General features: G+C 45.1%; 1 protein-coding gene across 6 annotated transcripts in view; it reads left to right on the forward strand.

Annotated features, from left to right (window-relative positions):
- The window catches only part of SORCS1 (sortilin related VPS10 domain containing receptor 1), a 502203-nt gene that overhangs the window by 456784 nt on the left and 31023 nt on the right, over positions 1-14396 (forward strand). For all 6 annotated transcript variants that reach the window (XM_078434807.2, XM_078434808.2, XM_078434810.2 and 3 more), the window contains exons 20-23: positions 665-798; positions 3003-3126; positions 10743-10855; positions 13566-13697. In XM_078434807.2, coding sequence (XP_078290933.2) covers positions 665-798; positions 3003-3126; positions 10743-10855; positions 13566-13697 — 503 coding nt within the window. The remainder of the gene's footprint in view (positions 1-664; positions 799-3002; positions 3127-10742; positions 10856-13565; positions 13698-14396) is intronic.

Genomic DNA, 14396 nt, shown 5'->3' on the forward strand with positions numbered 1-14396 from the left:
TCACTTGAGCACATCCTGAGAACCTGAGAACCACAGGGCTGTCTCTACCTGCTCATGCACGCTTTGTCCTAGACAAGCTGACCTTAACACCAAACAGGTGGTGTTACATATGCTCGGGCAGCGACACACACACACACACACACACACACACACACACATATGTGTCTACACATACACAGATCTTTAAAATCCAACAAAGAGTAAAGAATTATCACATCTAAAATGGTTTGGGGATTTGTGAAGTCACCACCACCACCAGCTCCCCCTGCCACCCACCTGGACTCCATGAGGTTTCCTTCATCCTTGTTTACCGCCACAGATATGACCTCTTGGAAAGACTTTGCATCTTCCTGTGAAGTCTCGTATCATGGCTCTTCTTTTAAGGACTTCATACATTACTTGTAAATTTCTAAAGTTTTACACATACATAACTCAGGTTTTAGGCCTGGAAGAAAGACCAGTAAGTGGAAAATATTGAGATACAATGGGTCACGATATATATTTTTCTCCAAAGCAGGGGCAACCCCTGGCACTTTCCTCAGGGAATAGGACTGTCACGTTTTGGAGACTTCCAGAACTAATACGTATTCTCTTCAGAGCGGGGAAAGGTGAAGCAAAGAAAGTTCTTCCTTCTCCATGACTTGTCTTTTCTCTTGTGCCTCAGGTCCCCTGGAGCATGTACACCTGTCTCTTCCCTTTGTCACCACGAAGAACAAAGAGGTCAACGCAACTGCAGTGCTGTGGCCCAGCCAAGTGGGCACCCTCACTTACGTATGGTGGTATGGAAACAACACAGAGGTGGGTCAGCCTTCCACGTGGCGTCTAGTGGCAGCTCAGCTCACACTGGCTGAAGGGAAAAGAGGAAATGAAATGGCTTCTGTAACTCAAGGGTCTAGGGTAGTCCTCGTTTTGGGGAGAGCAGGCTCTTAGTACACCAGTCATCTCAACGGTTTGTTGCCTTTGTCTCTCTGTCTCTCACCGCACCACCCCTACCCCTTATCTTCCTCCACATTGGCCTTCTTCTCCAGTGAGATTTGCCTTTGCAAAGACCCTTTGCAGCAACCTGAGCTATTTAACTGTCACCGCCTAGCAGGGAAAATGAACTGTCTTTCATAGAAGTTCTTACAGATGTCCCAGAATGGAGTATTATTGACCAAGCCTTCCCAGTGGTGGGGGTGGAAAAAGAGGTGTTGAAATCAGTTTCCTTGGAACCACATGGTCCAAGAGAGGGGAGAAAATGGTCCACAAAAAGAAAAAAAAAAAGCCAATGGATAACAGAGAGTCCGAAGCAACAAATACTTACTACAACCCAGCCCCCAAATGGCCTTCTCACCCTGAATCAGACGTAGCCACAGCTTTACCCTTTATGTTTTCCCTGTGAAAAACCATGGCCTGTGACCAGAAGTCAGCAGCACCTTTAAACTCCATAGAGACCATAAACCTCACTTACTGTAAGCCCTTCATTTTCCAGAAAAAAATGAGGAGGACACACAGGAGGTGGTTTCCCCGCCTCATTCAGCGGCTTCACCGGAGGCCAGATCCAAGGCCTCCCCGTGCACAAGGGAATTGTTTTCCCCTCATACTAGGCTGCAAGCTCCGTTTTGAACTGACTCCATTCTCAGAGATTCAAATTGGCTTCCAGATGTCAGTGTAGGCAGCCAGCCTCAGGCCTCCCCAGGGGGCGCAGGCCTCCCCAGGGGGCGCAGAACCCTTCATCTTCCTCCAGCAGAGTCGTTTTCTTGCACTGGGGGGCTCTGCTCTTCAAATATAGTGCAACTTATTCCAATACAAATCTGTTTCTACCCCAGAGCTTAATGTTGGCTCTCACTGGAGACCTAATTTTGCACAGGCCCAGGGAAGATACCTCTCCTGACCCCAGCCCTGCTACATGCCCGGCAGGGGAAGGAAACGCTCACCTCTATGGCTAATTTGACTCAGCTGCTGAAAAGAAGCCTTTTTTTTTTCTTCTGAAACCTCGCATATAAATTTGACCCCAGTAGGGCCCACTACCCACAGTGGCAGGGGAGAAATCTAAGTTATTTGCCTGAAAGCTAGTGCTAGAAGGTGAACATACTAAACAACTTTCTTCCATGTCTCCTTTTTTTTTTTTTTTTTTTTTTTTTTAAACCTTTCAGCAAAAAACAAATTCTCCACAGATTGTGTCGAGTAGACTTCTTATGCCGGGCTTTGGTCTTCCCTCTGCCATACAGGGAGGAACATGAATTTAGATTTTAAAATTAATTAAGAAAAGACAGGAAAGAAAAATGTTTGTGAGGAATGAGTTGAGGGAGGTCAGTAAGCTAATAATCTTTTCCTCCAGGACCCCAGCATCCGATTAGATTACAGGCACTACTCCAAATCCTTTTTTTTTCTCTTTTTCTTTTTTTCAGTCCTCAAACCACTATCCAATTAGTACTTGTTTCCATAGCAGCTACTTCCAAAAACTGCTGATAGGGCTTCTCAGAGGAACCAAGCCACACAAGGCCACTCCAGTCTAAATAGTACAGTTTTGGTGTCCACAGTCACTGTGTTCCATTGTAATTTTCTATAAATGGTACACCCTGGAGATGAACAACTGGAAGCTTACAGATTTTCAATGACTACTGCTTAAATCTGGATTAATATGAACTGCCTGTTTTGGTCTGATTTGAGTATTTCTTTGTGTTAAGGGATCTGCCTGCTCTGAGCAGGTTACAGATAGAGAGCTATATCCCACCAAACAGCAAGACCTACCAGTGTCCCCAGACTGCTGTGTAAAGATACCGGAAGAGAGGTGTCATATTCACAAGGAATGGGCAGAGTTACTTAGGGTCATGGTTCTCGTAGCTCCTTTCTAGCCTGGACTTGAGATGATGGGGAGGCATACATGGAGCCGGTCACCCAGGGCCACACCAGGAAGAGCCTATGCTGACTTAAGTGGCTTGTTGGTGGATCAGAGCTAGTGGCTGTCTCATCTGTAATTGAGCAAGTGTCCCCTGACTCTGGGCCTTCACCCATTTTAGCCTCTGATCACCTTGGAGGGAAGCATATCATTCAAGTTTACTTCTGAAGGGATGAACACCATCACAGTCCAGGTCTCTGCTGGGAATGCCATCCTGCAAGACACAAAGAGCATCGCGGTGTATGGTGAGTGCCCTGTCTACACTAACCCGTCGCTGGGCCCAAGCTCAGATGAACTAGCCTGGTGCTTTCGTCCCACTGGCCACCCTGGCTCATGACCTCTAACCAGGGAAAAGAGCGTAGTGGTAGAGAAAGAGCTGAGTCAAGTCTGATCTCCTCCTCTTGGGAGAGGTGGTTCCCTGGCATAGTTGCTGTCAGAAGACCCTGCGGGCACTTATTGGACTGTTCCCTGAAAGTGGCTCTGGGGCACAAAGGGCAACTCTACACCCATTCACCTGGGTGGGGTGGAATGAGTTTCATTATGTATAAAGCTGATCCATTCCATTTGGTATTCTGGTGGTGTTTGAATAACTAAAACCCCCATTATAAAAGAAAATAGATAATATTTAGGCTTTTGTTCAACTTTAAGGGGCACCTGGGTGGCTCTGCCAGTTAAGCATCTGACAGCTGATTTCAGCTCAGGTCATGATCTCACAGTTCATGAGTTTGAGTCCCACATCACGCTCTGGACTGAATGTGGAGCCTGCTTGGGATCCTCTCTCTCCCTCTCTCTCTGCCCCTATCCTACTCATGTGCTCTCTCTCTCTCTCTCTCTCTCTCTCTCTCTCTCTCACACACACACACACACACGCACACAATAAATACATTTCAAACAATTTAAAGTTTAACTTTAAGAGTCTTGATTATTAAGAAGAATCTACCAATATGTAACTATTCTGAAGATCTCTTCCAGAAATACATATCATTAAAAAAAAAAATACTCTGATTAAATTAAAAGCAATATCATGCAGATGTCATGTATCATCATAGATTGGATATTGGTTGAACAAGCAATGATACAGAACAGTCTGCTAATCAGTTGGGGAAATTGAATGTAGTCAGAGTATTGCACAGAATGAAAATATACTGAAATGGAAAGATAGGATCACTGACTTCAAATGGGGGATTAAAGACAGTTTATACATATCGATCTCATTTTGGTAATTTTTTTTTTCTGCACCAAAAGATAGATAGGTATGCACTGAGTGTTATAGGTGGATGATAAAAATGTGAAAATTATTGTTAATATGAAAGTGGCATATATGCATCATGAAAAATTAAAATTTAAAAGTAGATAGGAAAGGTAAATGCTGTGCAGAGAGAGAGAGAGAGAGGGAACAAAAGACAGGGATGAAGGGAGGGAGGGTGAGACCAGGAGTGAGACAGAAAGAGAGAGACAAAGAGAAACTAGCTAGTGGTCCAAATATTATCAGTTGCCCCAGTCCCAGAATTAATTGGCTCTGATGCAGGTACTGCTTTCATTTCTCATCTTGTGAACTTGACCTTCAAATTCAAAAAGCAATTTATAAGCATTTTTGAACAAGTCTGAGGACATTATTCCTTGCATGGCTGGGTGTTAAGAGTCATAATGTGTCCTCCCTCCTCCCCTCCCCTCCCCCCACCCCCACAGGCCCCTGAAAGTAGCTTGATCAAGCCCAAACAGTAAGTGAGAGCAAACCAGGGCTGTGGTTTTCCTAACAAGGTCCCATCAGTGAGGCAACCTCTTAGCCAGGTGGCCAAAATGGGGGAGTGCCTTTGCCTCTCTTTCCTTCTTCATCTCTTTTCTGTGCTCAGCAAATGCACTGAATCCTCACGACGACCTAGCGTATAGTAGGCGATGTTAATACTCTCATTACTTCAGCGGGACAGATAACTTGCCCCAGCTAGTATGTCGTGGATCTGGGCTTCTAACCCTGCCCATCTAGACCCAGGGCCCATGCTCTGAAATTACCCCCCACTAAATAGCTTTCATGTCTTTTCCATCTGAGACTCCCTTTCCTCTCTTTCCTTCCTGGATGTCATAGGTGACACTAATGGGCACTGACCCATGACTCCCAACAGATGTTCTCTTGGTTAAGCCTATCAGCAACCTCATCAGAACCACAGAGAGAACGTTAAACCTAGAAGGTCTTTGGCCTGACCTGGCTCATGCCATCATTTCACAGAGAGGAAATCGTAGCCCAGAAATGGGAAATTACTGGCTTTGAGTCATTCTGCTATTCAGTGACAGCTCCAGTAATAATAATAATGGGGATGGTAGTGGTAAAAATTAACATTGACAAAGCCCTTACCAACATCTGTTCAAAGCACCTGATACATACGATGTTTTATTGAATTCTCTGAGCAGACTTATGAACAATAGGCTATATTTACTCCTATTTTTCAAATGTAGAAATATGAGCTAAGTATAATAAACAGATAGAGCCTAGGAATCTGAATCCAGAGGGAATGTTTCTAACCACTTTCCACCCACTTGCCCGGCTTAGTTATCCTTCTCCCTAAAATGTCTTTAAAGGTGTCATCCAAGAGTGGATCGTTCTCCATCAAATGAGCTACCTTCACTAAAATCGTCTCTTTATCAAAAGCTTGAGCAAGGAAGTGGTCTTCCCTCCTCTAACCAAATTTCTGAGCAAATATCCTTCATTTATCTTAAGTTAGATGAAGTGTCAGAGTTTCAGGCATATTACTAGAAAATCTTTTTTTTAATTGTTTTATGTTTTATTTTATATTTGAGAGGGAGAGAGAGAGAGAGAGAGAGAGAGAGAGAGCATGAGCAGAGGAGGGGCAGAGAGATGAAGACAGAATCTTGAAGCAGGCTCCAGGCTCTGAGCTGTCAGCACAGAGCCCAACGCAGGGATCAAATTCACAAGCAGTGAGATCATGACCTGAGCCGAAGTCAGGTGCCCAACCAACTGAGCCACCCAAGCGCCCCTGTATTACTAGAAAATCTTAATGAAGTGTGTGATCTGTTAAAGATACATTATATCGGGGCGCCTGGGTGGCTCAGTCGGTTGAGCGGCCGACTTCGGCTCAGGTCATGATCTCGCGGTCCGTGAGTTTGAGCCCCGCATCGGGCTCTGTGCTGACAGCTCAGAGCCTGGAGCCTGTTTCAGATTCTGTGTCTCCCTCTCTCTGACCCTCCCCTGTTCATGCTCTGTCTCTCCCTGTCTCAAAAATAAATAAAATGTTAAGAAAAATAAATAAATAAATAAATAAATAAATAAATAAATAAATAAATAAGATACATTATATCACACAGAGTTAAACAGGCAAGATTGAACTCACCTAAAATAAAAGTCAGGAATATTTTTAAACCCGGGGATGAAGTAGTGGAGGAATTCAGAGGTGAGGGCTTATCACCGTCATTAGGCTGACTGTGTTTGCTAAATGGTGCTCATGAAAGGTAGGCTCCTTCCGTGTCATGGACAGAGGTCCATTGTGCCTGCCTTCCTTCCTTCCTTTCCTTTCCTTTCCTTTCCTTTCCTTTCCTTTCCTTTCCTTTCCTTTCCTTTCCTGGTACACATGGCAAGAGTATGTCAATCTTATTTCTGTATTGAGATACAATTGACGTATAACATTTTATCAGTCTCAGGTATACAACATAATGATTGAGTATTTGTATATATTGTGAATTAATCCCCACAAGTCTAGTGAACCTCTAGCAGTGTATGTAGTTACAATTCTTTTTTCCCTCATGATGACAACTTTTAACTTTAACTGTTTTAGCAATTTTCAACATTCAATGCAGCATTAATAATTATAGTTACCATGCCCTGTATTATATCCCCGTGACTTATTTATTTTATACTTAGAAGCTGTACCTCTTTACCCTCACCCATTTTGCCCACCTTCCCACTCCTGCCTCTGGCAACTACAAATCTGTCCTCTGTATCTGAGGTTTTGTTTTGTTTTTGTTTTTTCTACATTCCACATATACATTCCACACTTTCTGTATCTGTTCATCTTTCTATGGAGAGTAGCTTATCTCCATATCTTGGCTATTGTAAATAATGCTGTGGTGAATATGGGGGTGCAGATATCGTTTCCAGTTAGTGTTTTTGTTTCCTTCAGGTAAATACACAGAAGTAGAATTCCTAAATCATCTGGTCATTCTATTTTTAATTTTTTGAGGAACCCCATACTATTTTTCTATCTTTCTTGATGGTTGCATTTCAAAGATATGGTTCCCAGGTCCTTAAGAAAGACATTCCTGGGTTGGAGAAGATGTGCATCTCAAAAGAGCAGAGGAAGAATCTACAATTGCAAGTTTTCGAAAGTAGTAAATGCTCTAGGAAAAGGGAGGTCAGTGGCTGTGGTCAGGAAGAAATTTGCCTAAATTTAGTCAAGCTAAGGGGAACATTAGGGCCATCATGGTCAGACTGAAGGAAGCATTATATTTGGGAAATGGACCAGGAAAAGATTGTCCACCCAAAGCCACAAAATAGACTGTAGGAAAGAAAATCTAATTTGCATTGTTTTCCTTAATTTGCTTCAGGGCACAGGTTTGCTTTAAAAAAAAACGTAAATATGCTGCAAACACATGTGCGCGTGCGCGCACACACACACACACACACACACACACACACCCCACAGGTGGCCTGTGAACAACACGGGTTTGCACAGGTCCACTTATATACAGATTTTTCTGATAAATACAGTACAGGACTATAATGTATTTTCTCTTCCTTATGATTTTCTTAATAACATTTTCTTTTCTCCAGCTTACTTTATTGTAAGAATACTGTATATGAAACATAACATACAAAATATGTGGTCATCGACTATCTCTGTTATCAGTAAGTCTCCTGGTCAACAATACACTATTAATAGTTAACTTTGGGGCGCCTGGGTGGCTCAGTCCCTTAGGCATCTGACTTCATCTCAAGTCATGATCTCATGGTTCGTGAGTTCGAGCCCTGCACCAGGCTCTGTGCTGCTAGCTCAGAGCCTGGAGCCTGCTTCAGATTCTGTGTCTCCCTCAATTTCTGCCCCTTCCCTGCTCATACTCTGTCTCTCTCTCTCAAAAGCAAAGCAAAACAAAACAGAACATTTTTTTTTTAATGAATAGTTAAGCTTCTGGGGAGTCAAAAGTTCAATGTCAATTTTTGTGTACCAGGGTGAGGGAGGGCATCCTAACCCACACATTGTTCAAGGCTTAACTGTATGTATGTATGTATTTCGGCTACTTATGCTTTCCACTGCTCCCACATGCACCCCCTGCTTGTTGAGTAAACTAAAGTGTGCAACTCCTGTCCCCTGCTAGTGGGCCCGCTAAGTTATTACAGAGAGAGCTGTATCATCTTTCTGTTTGTGTCTTTTTATTAAGATAAACACCTTCCCTTATAGATTTGGTTTCTATGGTTTGGTGAGAGGTTCAGGGAAAATGAAAAAAAAAATCAACTTACATCTTTTTTTTTTTATTTTTTTTTAACGTTTATTTTTGAGACAGAGAGAGACAGAGCATGAACAGGGGAGGGTCAGAGAGAGAGACACAGAATCTGAAACAGGCTACAGGCTCTGAGCTGTCAGCACAGAGCCCAACGCGGGACTCGGACTCACGGACCGCGAGATCATGACCTGAGCCGAAGTCGGCTGCTTAACCGACCAAGCCACCCAGGCGCCCCTACCTTACATCTTTAAAGTGAAAAGTTAGGGTTCAGTGAGTGATTCCTTGGGGCTTCCATTTTCCATGCTGCTAATTAAGATGCATTTTGTTATTCTCCATCAGAACTGAAGTGGTGATATTCATATAGGTGACCAGTGTCTCATAAAATGGACAAGCTTTGAAAAATAGGACTTTGGAACAGGCTAACCACCGAAATACACACCTTATAATTTAAGAATCTTCAAAGCCTGTGTCTAATAAGTCTTTAGCATTGTTAGGAAATGCAGAAGTGGGTTCTTATGTTTTCCGAATGTGTAATTGGCATTGCTGATGTTACTGAGCCACTACTGAAACGTGAGGACATGCTTAAAACAAGAAAGGAATGGAGCACATGCACAGATTACAGAGAACCTCTAGAGAAGTTTATGCATTCATTCATTCAATAAAAATTTATTAATTAAATGACTAGAAAAACCTACCATGTGCAGGGCACCATCCCACAGGGCCAGGAACACAGAGTTTCCGTCCTCATTGACCTAGTATTTCAGTATGGGAGACAGACAGTAAAAACAAAATACTTTAAGTGGCCAGAAGTCTGAAGATGACAAATAGGGTCATATGATGAAAGGTGTCTGAGGCTGCGGAAGGGAGGATAACTCAGGTTGCGAGTGGCAAAGGCTTCTCCCAGGAGAGACTGCATGATGAGAAGGAGCCACCTGTGCTGACTCTGGGGAAGTGGAAGAGTGCTAGTATGGGAAGGAGCATGACAGCACGCAGAAGCAGGGGGAAGACAGGGTCCTGGAGCACAGGGAAGCCTGTGGACGTGAGGCAGGAGAGAAAGCCTGTACCGGGTTATGTGGGGCTATGAAGGACATGGTTCAGAAGCTGAATTTTTAGGGGCACCTGGGTGACTCAGTCGGTTACACACCATCTTTGGCTCTGGTCATGATCTCACGGTTTGTGGGTTCGAGACTCGCATGGGGCTCTGTGCTGACAGCTCAGAGCCTGGAGTCTACTTTGGATTCTGTGTCTCCCCCTCTGTGTCTGCCTCTCCCCCACTCGTATTCTGTTTCTCTCTGTCTCTCAAAAATAAATAAACATTAAAAAAAATTTTTTAAAGCTGAATTTTTATTCTAAACACCATGTGGGGCCACTAGCAGGTTTTAGGGCAGTGACATGACCTGACTTGTACTCAGCTAAGTTATCCAGGGCTGGGCTCTGAAACCCGCCACTGTGCTTGGGCCAAGGCCACGCCTCCCGTGTGCCAATCCCAGCTAATGACAGGGTGTGACAGGGATATTAAAGCAGACCCATTCCCAGGGTGCAGGGTACTCCTTCATCACTGATGTGCCTTCGGAGACTCCCTGACGGTCCTGCTGAACCTTCTTCACACTGCAGGGTGGTCAGCAAGCCTTGCTCCCTCTCTTCCATAAATGTCACATATGCGTCTGTCTTGGTGCTGTGGTTCTCCGGGTTCCTCTGGCTTCCCGTATTCTCCCCATCAGACCCTTGCTTTTGTCATCCCATCCTATCTTGAGGATCACGATGAACTCAGGAGCTACGGAGAGAGTGAACAAATTATTTGGGTTAAGGAGCTTAAAATTCCATCAAATGACAGTTCCATACAAACAAAACATAGCAACAGAATGACAATAATAATAATTATAATCATGTAATCAGATAATAATAATAATAATACAATCATATAATGATAATGGGGATAGGTGCTACTCACACTAGTGCCCTTAAAAAAGACAATGAAACATGGTGGGGAAAGGATTCAATCGGTAAGTGCTCAAACTAGAGCTTGAATACTGTGTGTGTGCACAATAGAAAGGATGGGGTGCTCCTTGGAAGGGACAGACAGTAAGTGCAGAAGCTCAGGGTCAGAAACCTGCCATGCATTCAGGGCATGCCGGGCTTTTAGTGTCTGGGAATGCACAGTTCAGAACTAGGAACCGTGGGCAAAGGCTGCAGAGCAAGGCATGGGCCAGACCTAGGGCTTTGGTTTAGAAAACGAAGGCTGGGAGAGGTAGCAGGCTTAGAATGGGAATAGCAGATTTTCCTTCCAGAAGGCTCTCTGGCAAGTGTGGAGGAAAAAGACACATTACGAAAGCTTTGCATAAAACATAAAGTACAGCACACTTTTGAGAAAACTCATGGACTTACGGTGATCACCCTACTGTTGTATCCCCAGAGGAATTCCGGTCCCTTCGCCTGTCCTTCTCTCCGAACCTGGACGACTACAACCCTGATATCCCCGAGTGGAGGAGGGACATCAGCCGAGTCATCAAAAAGTCCCTGGTGGAAGTGAGTGCAGACAGTTCCTTCTCTTGTCCCGACACGTTTTTCTCTCTGTCTTCCAAGAGCTGCATGGTGAGGGCCTCTTGTGCAGACAGCTGACAGGGCACGAGCTAGAGCCCGTGGGAGGTCTGGCTAAACACCTGCTTTCTGCATAGTGGATCCCCATGCAGGCAGACACAGCACAGTCCCTTGGGTTAGGGGGATGAGACTGGGAACAAACACATGGTCCTTCCGCCTTGTAAAACTTTTCTTCTGCTTAGAGAAGAGAAACATGGAAATTTATGACCATCATATTCATACGGCAGGGTTCATGATCAGGTCATTAGTAAGTGTAAGATCAGCCACCTGCTCAACACTGAAGTGACACAGCATGAATACGATTAGTGAGAGCAACCCTGGCCTCCAGCCCCACAGGCAGTGAGCCCTTGGCACGTGATGGTCAACCATCTCTCTGTGTCTCAGTTCTTTTAAAGGCATTTCTCTCCTGCAACCACCCCAGTGGGAGGGTATTATTGTCCTCATTTTGCCGGCAAAACAGCTGAGTTTCAGAGACTTTAAATAACTTGTTTAGGTCTCACAGCTAATAAGTGATGAAGTTCCTGCATTGAAGTGAAGGGTCTGAGTCCAGTGTCTGGGTTTGTACACATGAAACACAACCCCCTAAGTTTTCTGGGAGAATACCAAGATGGTGTGGTTTATCCCTGTCTGAGTATCACTGATAATTTGGGAAAACAGTCTCTTTAGGCACATCTTCCCCTGCATATGCCACTTTCATGAGTAAGCAGAGGAATGGGGATATCATCTCATGGAGCTGCTTGGATTTATTGCACAAACCCAGAAAATCAGAGATGAGCTGTCTTTCCCCAGGGTATCTTCTTAGTCTGTAAAGGAAAATCAGTTGAGGGTGTTTTAGCCATTGTTTCCTGGACCCAGGAACATCATGCCTTGTGACATAAAGAAGCTGATGGGCTAAAGGCATTCAGATAACCCCTGCTCGAAAAACAGATCTCATGTCCAGCCTTTTGACAAAGGGCCGGCCTTGTCCTCATTCATGCCATTGTCTGTGTTGATATTTATGTAGAACTTAACAGTATTCCAAAAACTCTTCTCAGTGCTTTTCCTTTGTTAGCACATTTAATCACAAAAGAACTAGCTTCTGATGTAGGTACTCTGATAATTCCCATTTTACAGCTGAGGAAACTGAAATAGAGACCTTAGGTATCCTGCCCACGGCCAAACTGTTAAAAATCAGACTCGAATCAGACCACCCTCGTGGGATCCCAACCACTCCATTCGATGGCCATCCTTTGCTTTATTACATGGAGAAACAGGAATACATGGAACAGTGGGGTGGAGAAGGACTACCTTCATGTGCCTCTGTGTAAATGCCACCTCACCTTTGTCTTCATGACTCAGCGTCCGAGACCTTGGTGGTGGCTAAATATCATGGCCACCAGGGGGCGCAGCGACTAGACGACAGGCCCCCTGGAATGGATCCTTCTGCCCTTGGAGCTGTTTGTCCCTGGGGTGACAACTGGTTTCTCTCCTCCGCTGTCCAAGAGAGATGACTCACACCCCTCAATGAGTCCACAGATACCTTCCTTCCATCTGTAGCATTCTGGGGATCCATATCCCTATAAGCCTCCCAGGTAGCTGCCCGACTCCCCCAGGTGATTTATCAACTAGGCATTAGCTCGGCAGTGACCAGTCTTCCAGGCTGCTTTGTCTTCACATTTATAGTCTAGGGATCACATCCCCTGGGCGTCTACCTTTCCACCAGCTGTCCAGAAGGCTAGAAACTCCTGCTCATCAATATTTCCAGGCTGCCGCATAGCATAATCAGCTAAATACAGAATAAATATGTTGACTCAACATCTCTCAGGACAGGGTGTTGTAGGGTGGAGGGGCCAATCCCTTCCAATTTCAAAGACTCCTTGGCTACCCAATCTCAGGAGGCAGCTGACCCAGCTCCTGGTTCCTAGCATCCCACCCTGTCTTTGAGATGGGTAGTTACACTTGGCTAATTCCTTAAGCCCTAAGGTACCGTACTATCAATTGGACTCTAATAAACCCTATAAGAGATACAACTTGGAGTCAACTTTTTTTGTCATTTTTCTTCCAGTTTACTATGTAACAGAATATTATCTAAAAACCAGTTCCCTTTATCTCATCAAATGGGATTTTTCTCTTGACACTTCACAGTGAAATCTTTAAACAAACGTCATTCAATCAACATTTTTGCATATAATGAGGATGATTCAGATATAATGTCTGAGTTTCAAATCGAGGAAGGCCCTGAAAGAGGACATTAGCTGGGATAGGGGCTCCTGCATGTAAGCGTCAGGCGAAGGGAGGCAGTACAGCCGTGCTTGAGAACACGGGCTTCATGGTCAGACCACAGTTCCAAACTCAGCATCACCACACACTGCCTGGGTGGCCTTGGGCCACTGTTTAACCTTCTTCTACCTGCCACGTGTCCTGTGGCAGAAATAGAGATGCAGCACCCACATCCCTTGGGGACAGATCGCTAACTTCGCCCCTGGGAGTGTCATTGGCACGGGCTTCAGCGGCCTTGCACCATGTCAGGTCCTTTCCAGAAAACTCACGTCCTTCTTGCCTGCCTGCACCCCCCACCCTCTCAGAGTACTCCGTGCTTTTCCATGCTTCTCACCACCTTTTCCTGTGGGACTTATAGGAGCTTCTGTCTCTCCCTCAGGCCACAGGGGTCCCAGGCGAGCACATCTTGGTGGCAGTGCTCCCTGGCTTGCCCACCGCAGCTGAGCTCTTTGTCTTGCCCTATCAGGATCCAGCTGGAGAAGGCAAAAGGTCAGCGGAAGACCTGGAGCAGGTGAGTCCCCCAGGTGACGTTCAGGTTCCGCAGCAGTCTGAGCCACACCCCTGCTGGTACCGATCACCAGCACAGCAGCTCTCAGGGCGCTGGACCTGAGAGGGAGCACACTGGCTGCTTGTGGAGTCTTCAGCACTGTGGTCCTCTGTGTCTCATCCGTGATCTGGTGATCCTAACTACAGCGTCAGCACAAAACCCACGCAGGAGTGGTGACTGTAGGCAGTGGCTAAACCATTCGGGATATATCTCCACACTAGAGAACACGGTATTCACAATGAATTAGATAAATCTGTGTGACGAATTGTCCAAGATACTAAGTGGGGGAAAAAGCAAGTGGCTGAATAATACATGGAGGTTGAACCCATTTACTCCTTTTGTTTCTTACTTTTATCACGAGCGTGTCACGAGAATCAAATGGCGTGACACACGTGATGTCTTTTTTTATTTTTTTATTTTTTTTAATTTTTTTAATTGTTTATGCTTTTGAGTGAGAGAGAGAGAGAGACAGGGTGTGAGTGGGGGAGGGTCAGAGAGAGAGGGAGACACAGAATCTGAAGCTGGCTCCAGGCTCTGAGCTGGCAGCACAGAGCCCGACACGGGGCTCGAACCCACGGACTGAGAGATCATGACCTGAGCCGAAGTCGGACACTGACCTGACCGAGCCACCCGGGTGCCCCCATGATGTCTTTTTTAAAAGGT

This window comes from Panthera onca, chromosome D2 (genome assembly GCF_046562875.1).
Source record: "Panthera onca isolate mPanOnc1 chromosome D2, mPanOnc1 haplotype 2, whole genome shotgun sequence".
NCBI lineage: Eukaryota > Metazoa > Chordata > Mammalia > Carnivora > Felidae > Panthera > Panthera onca.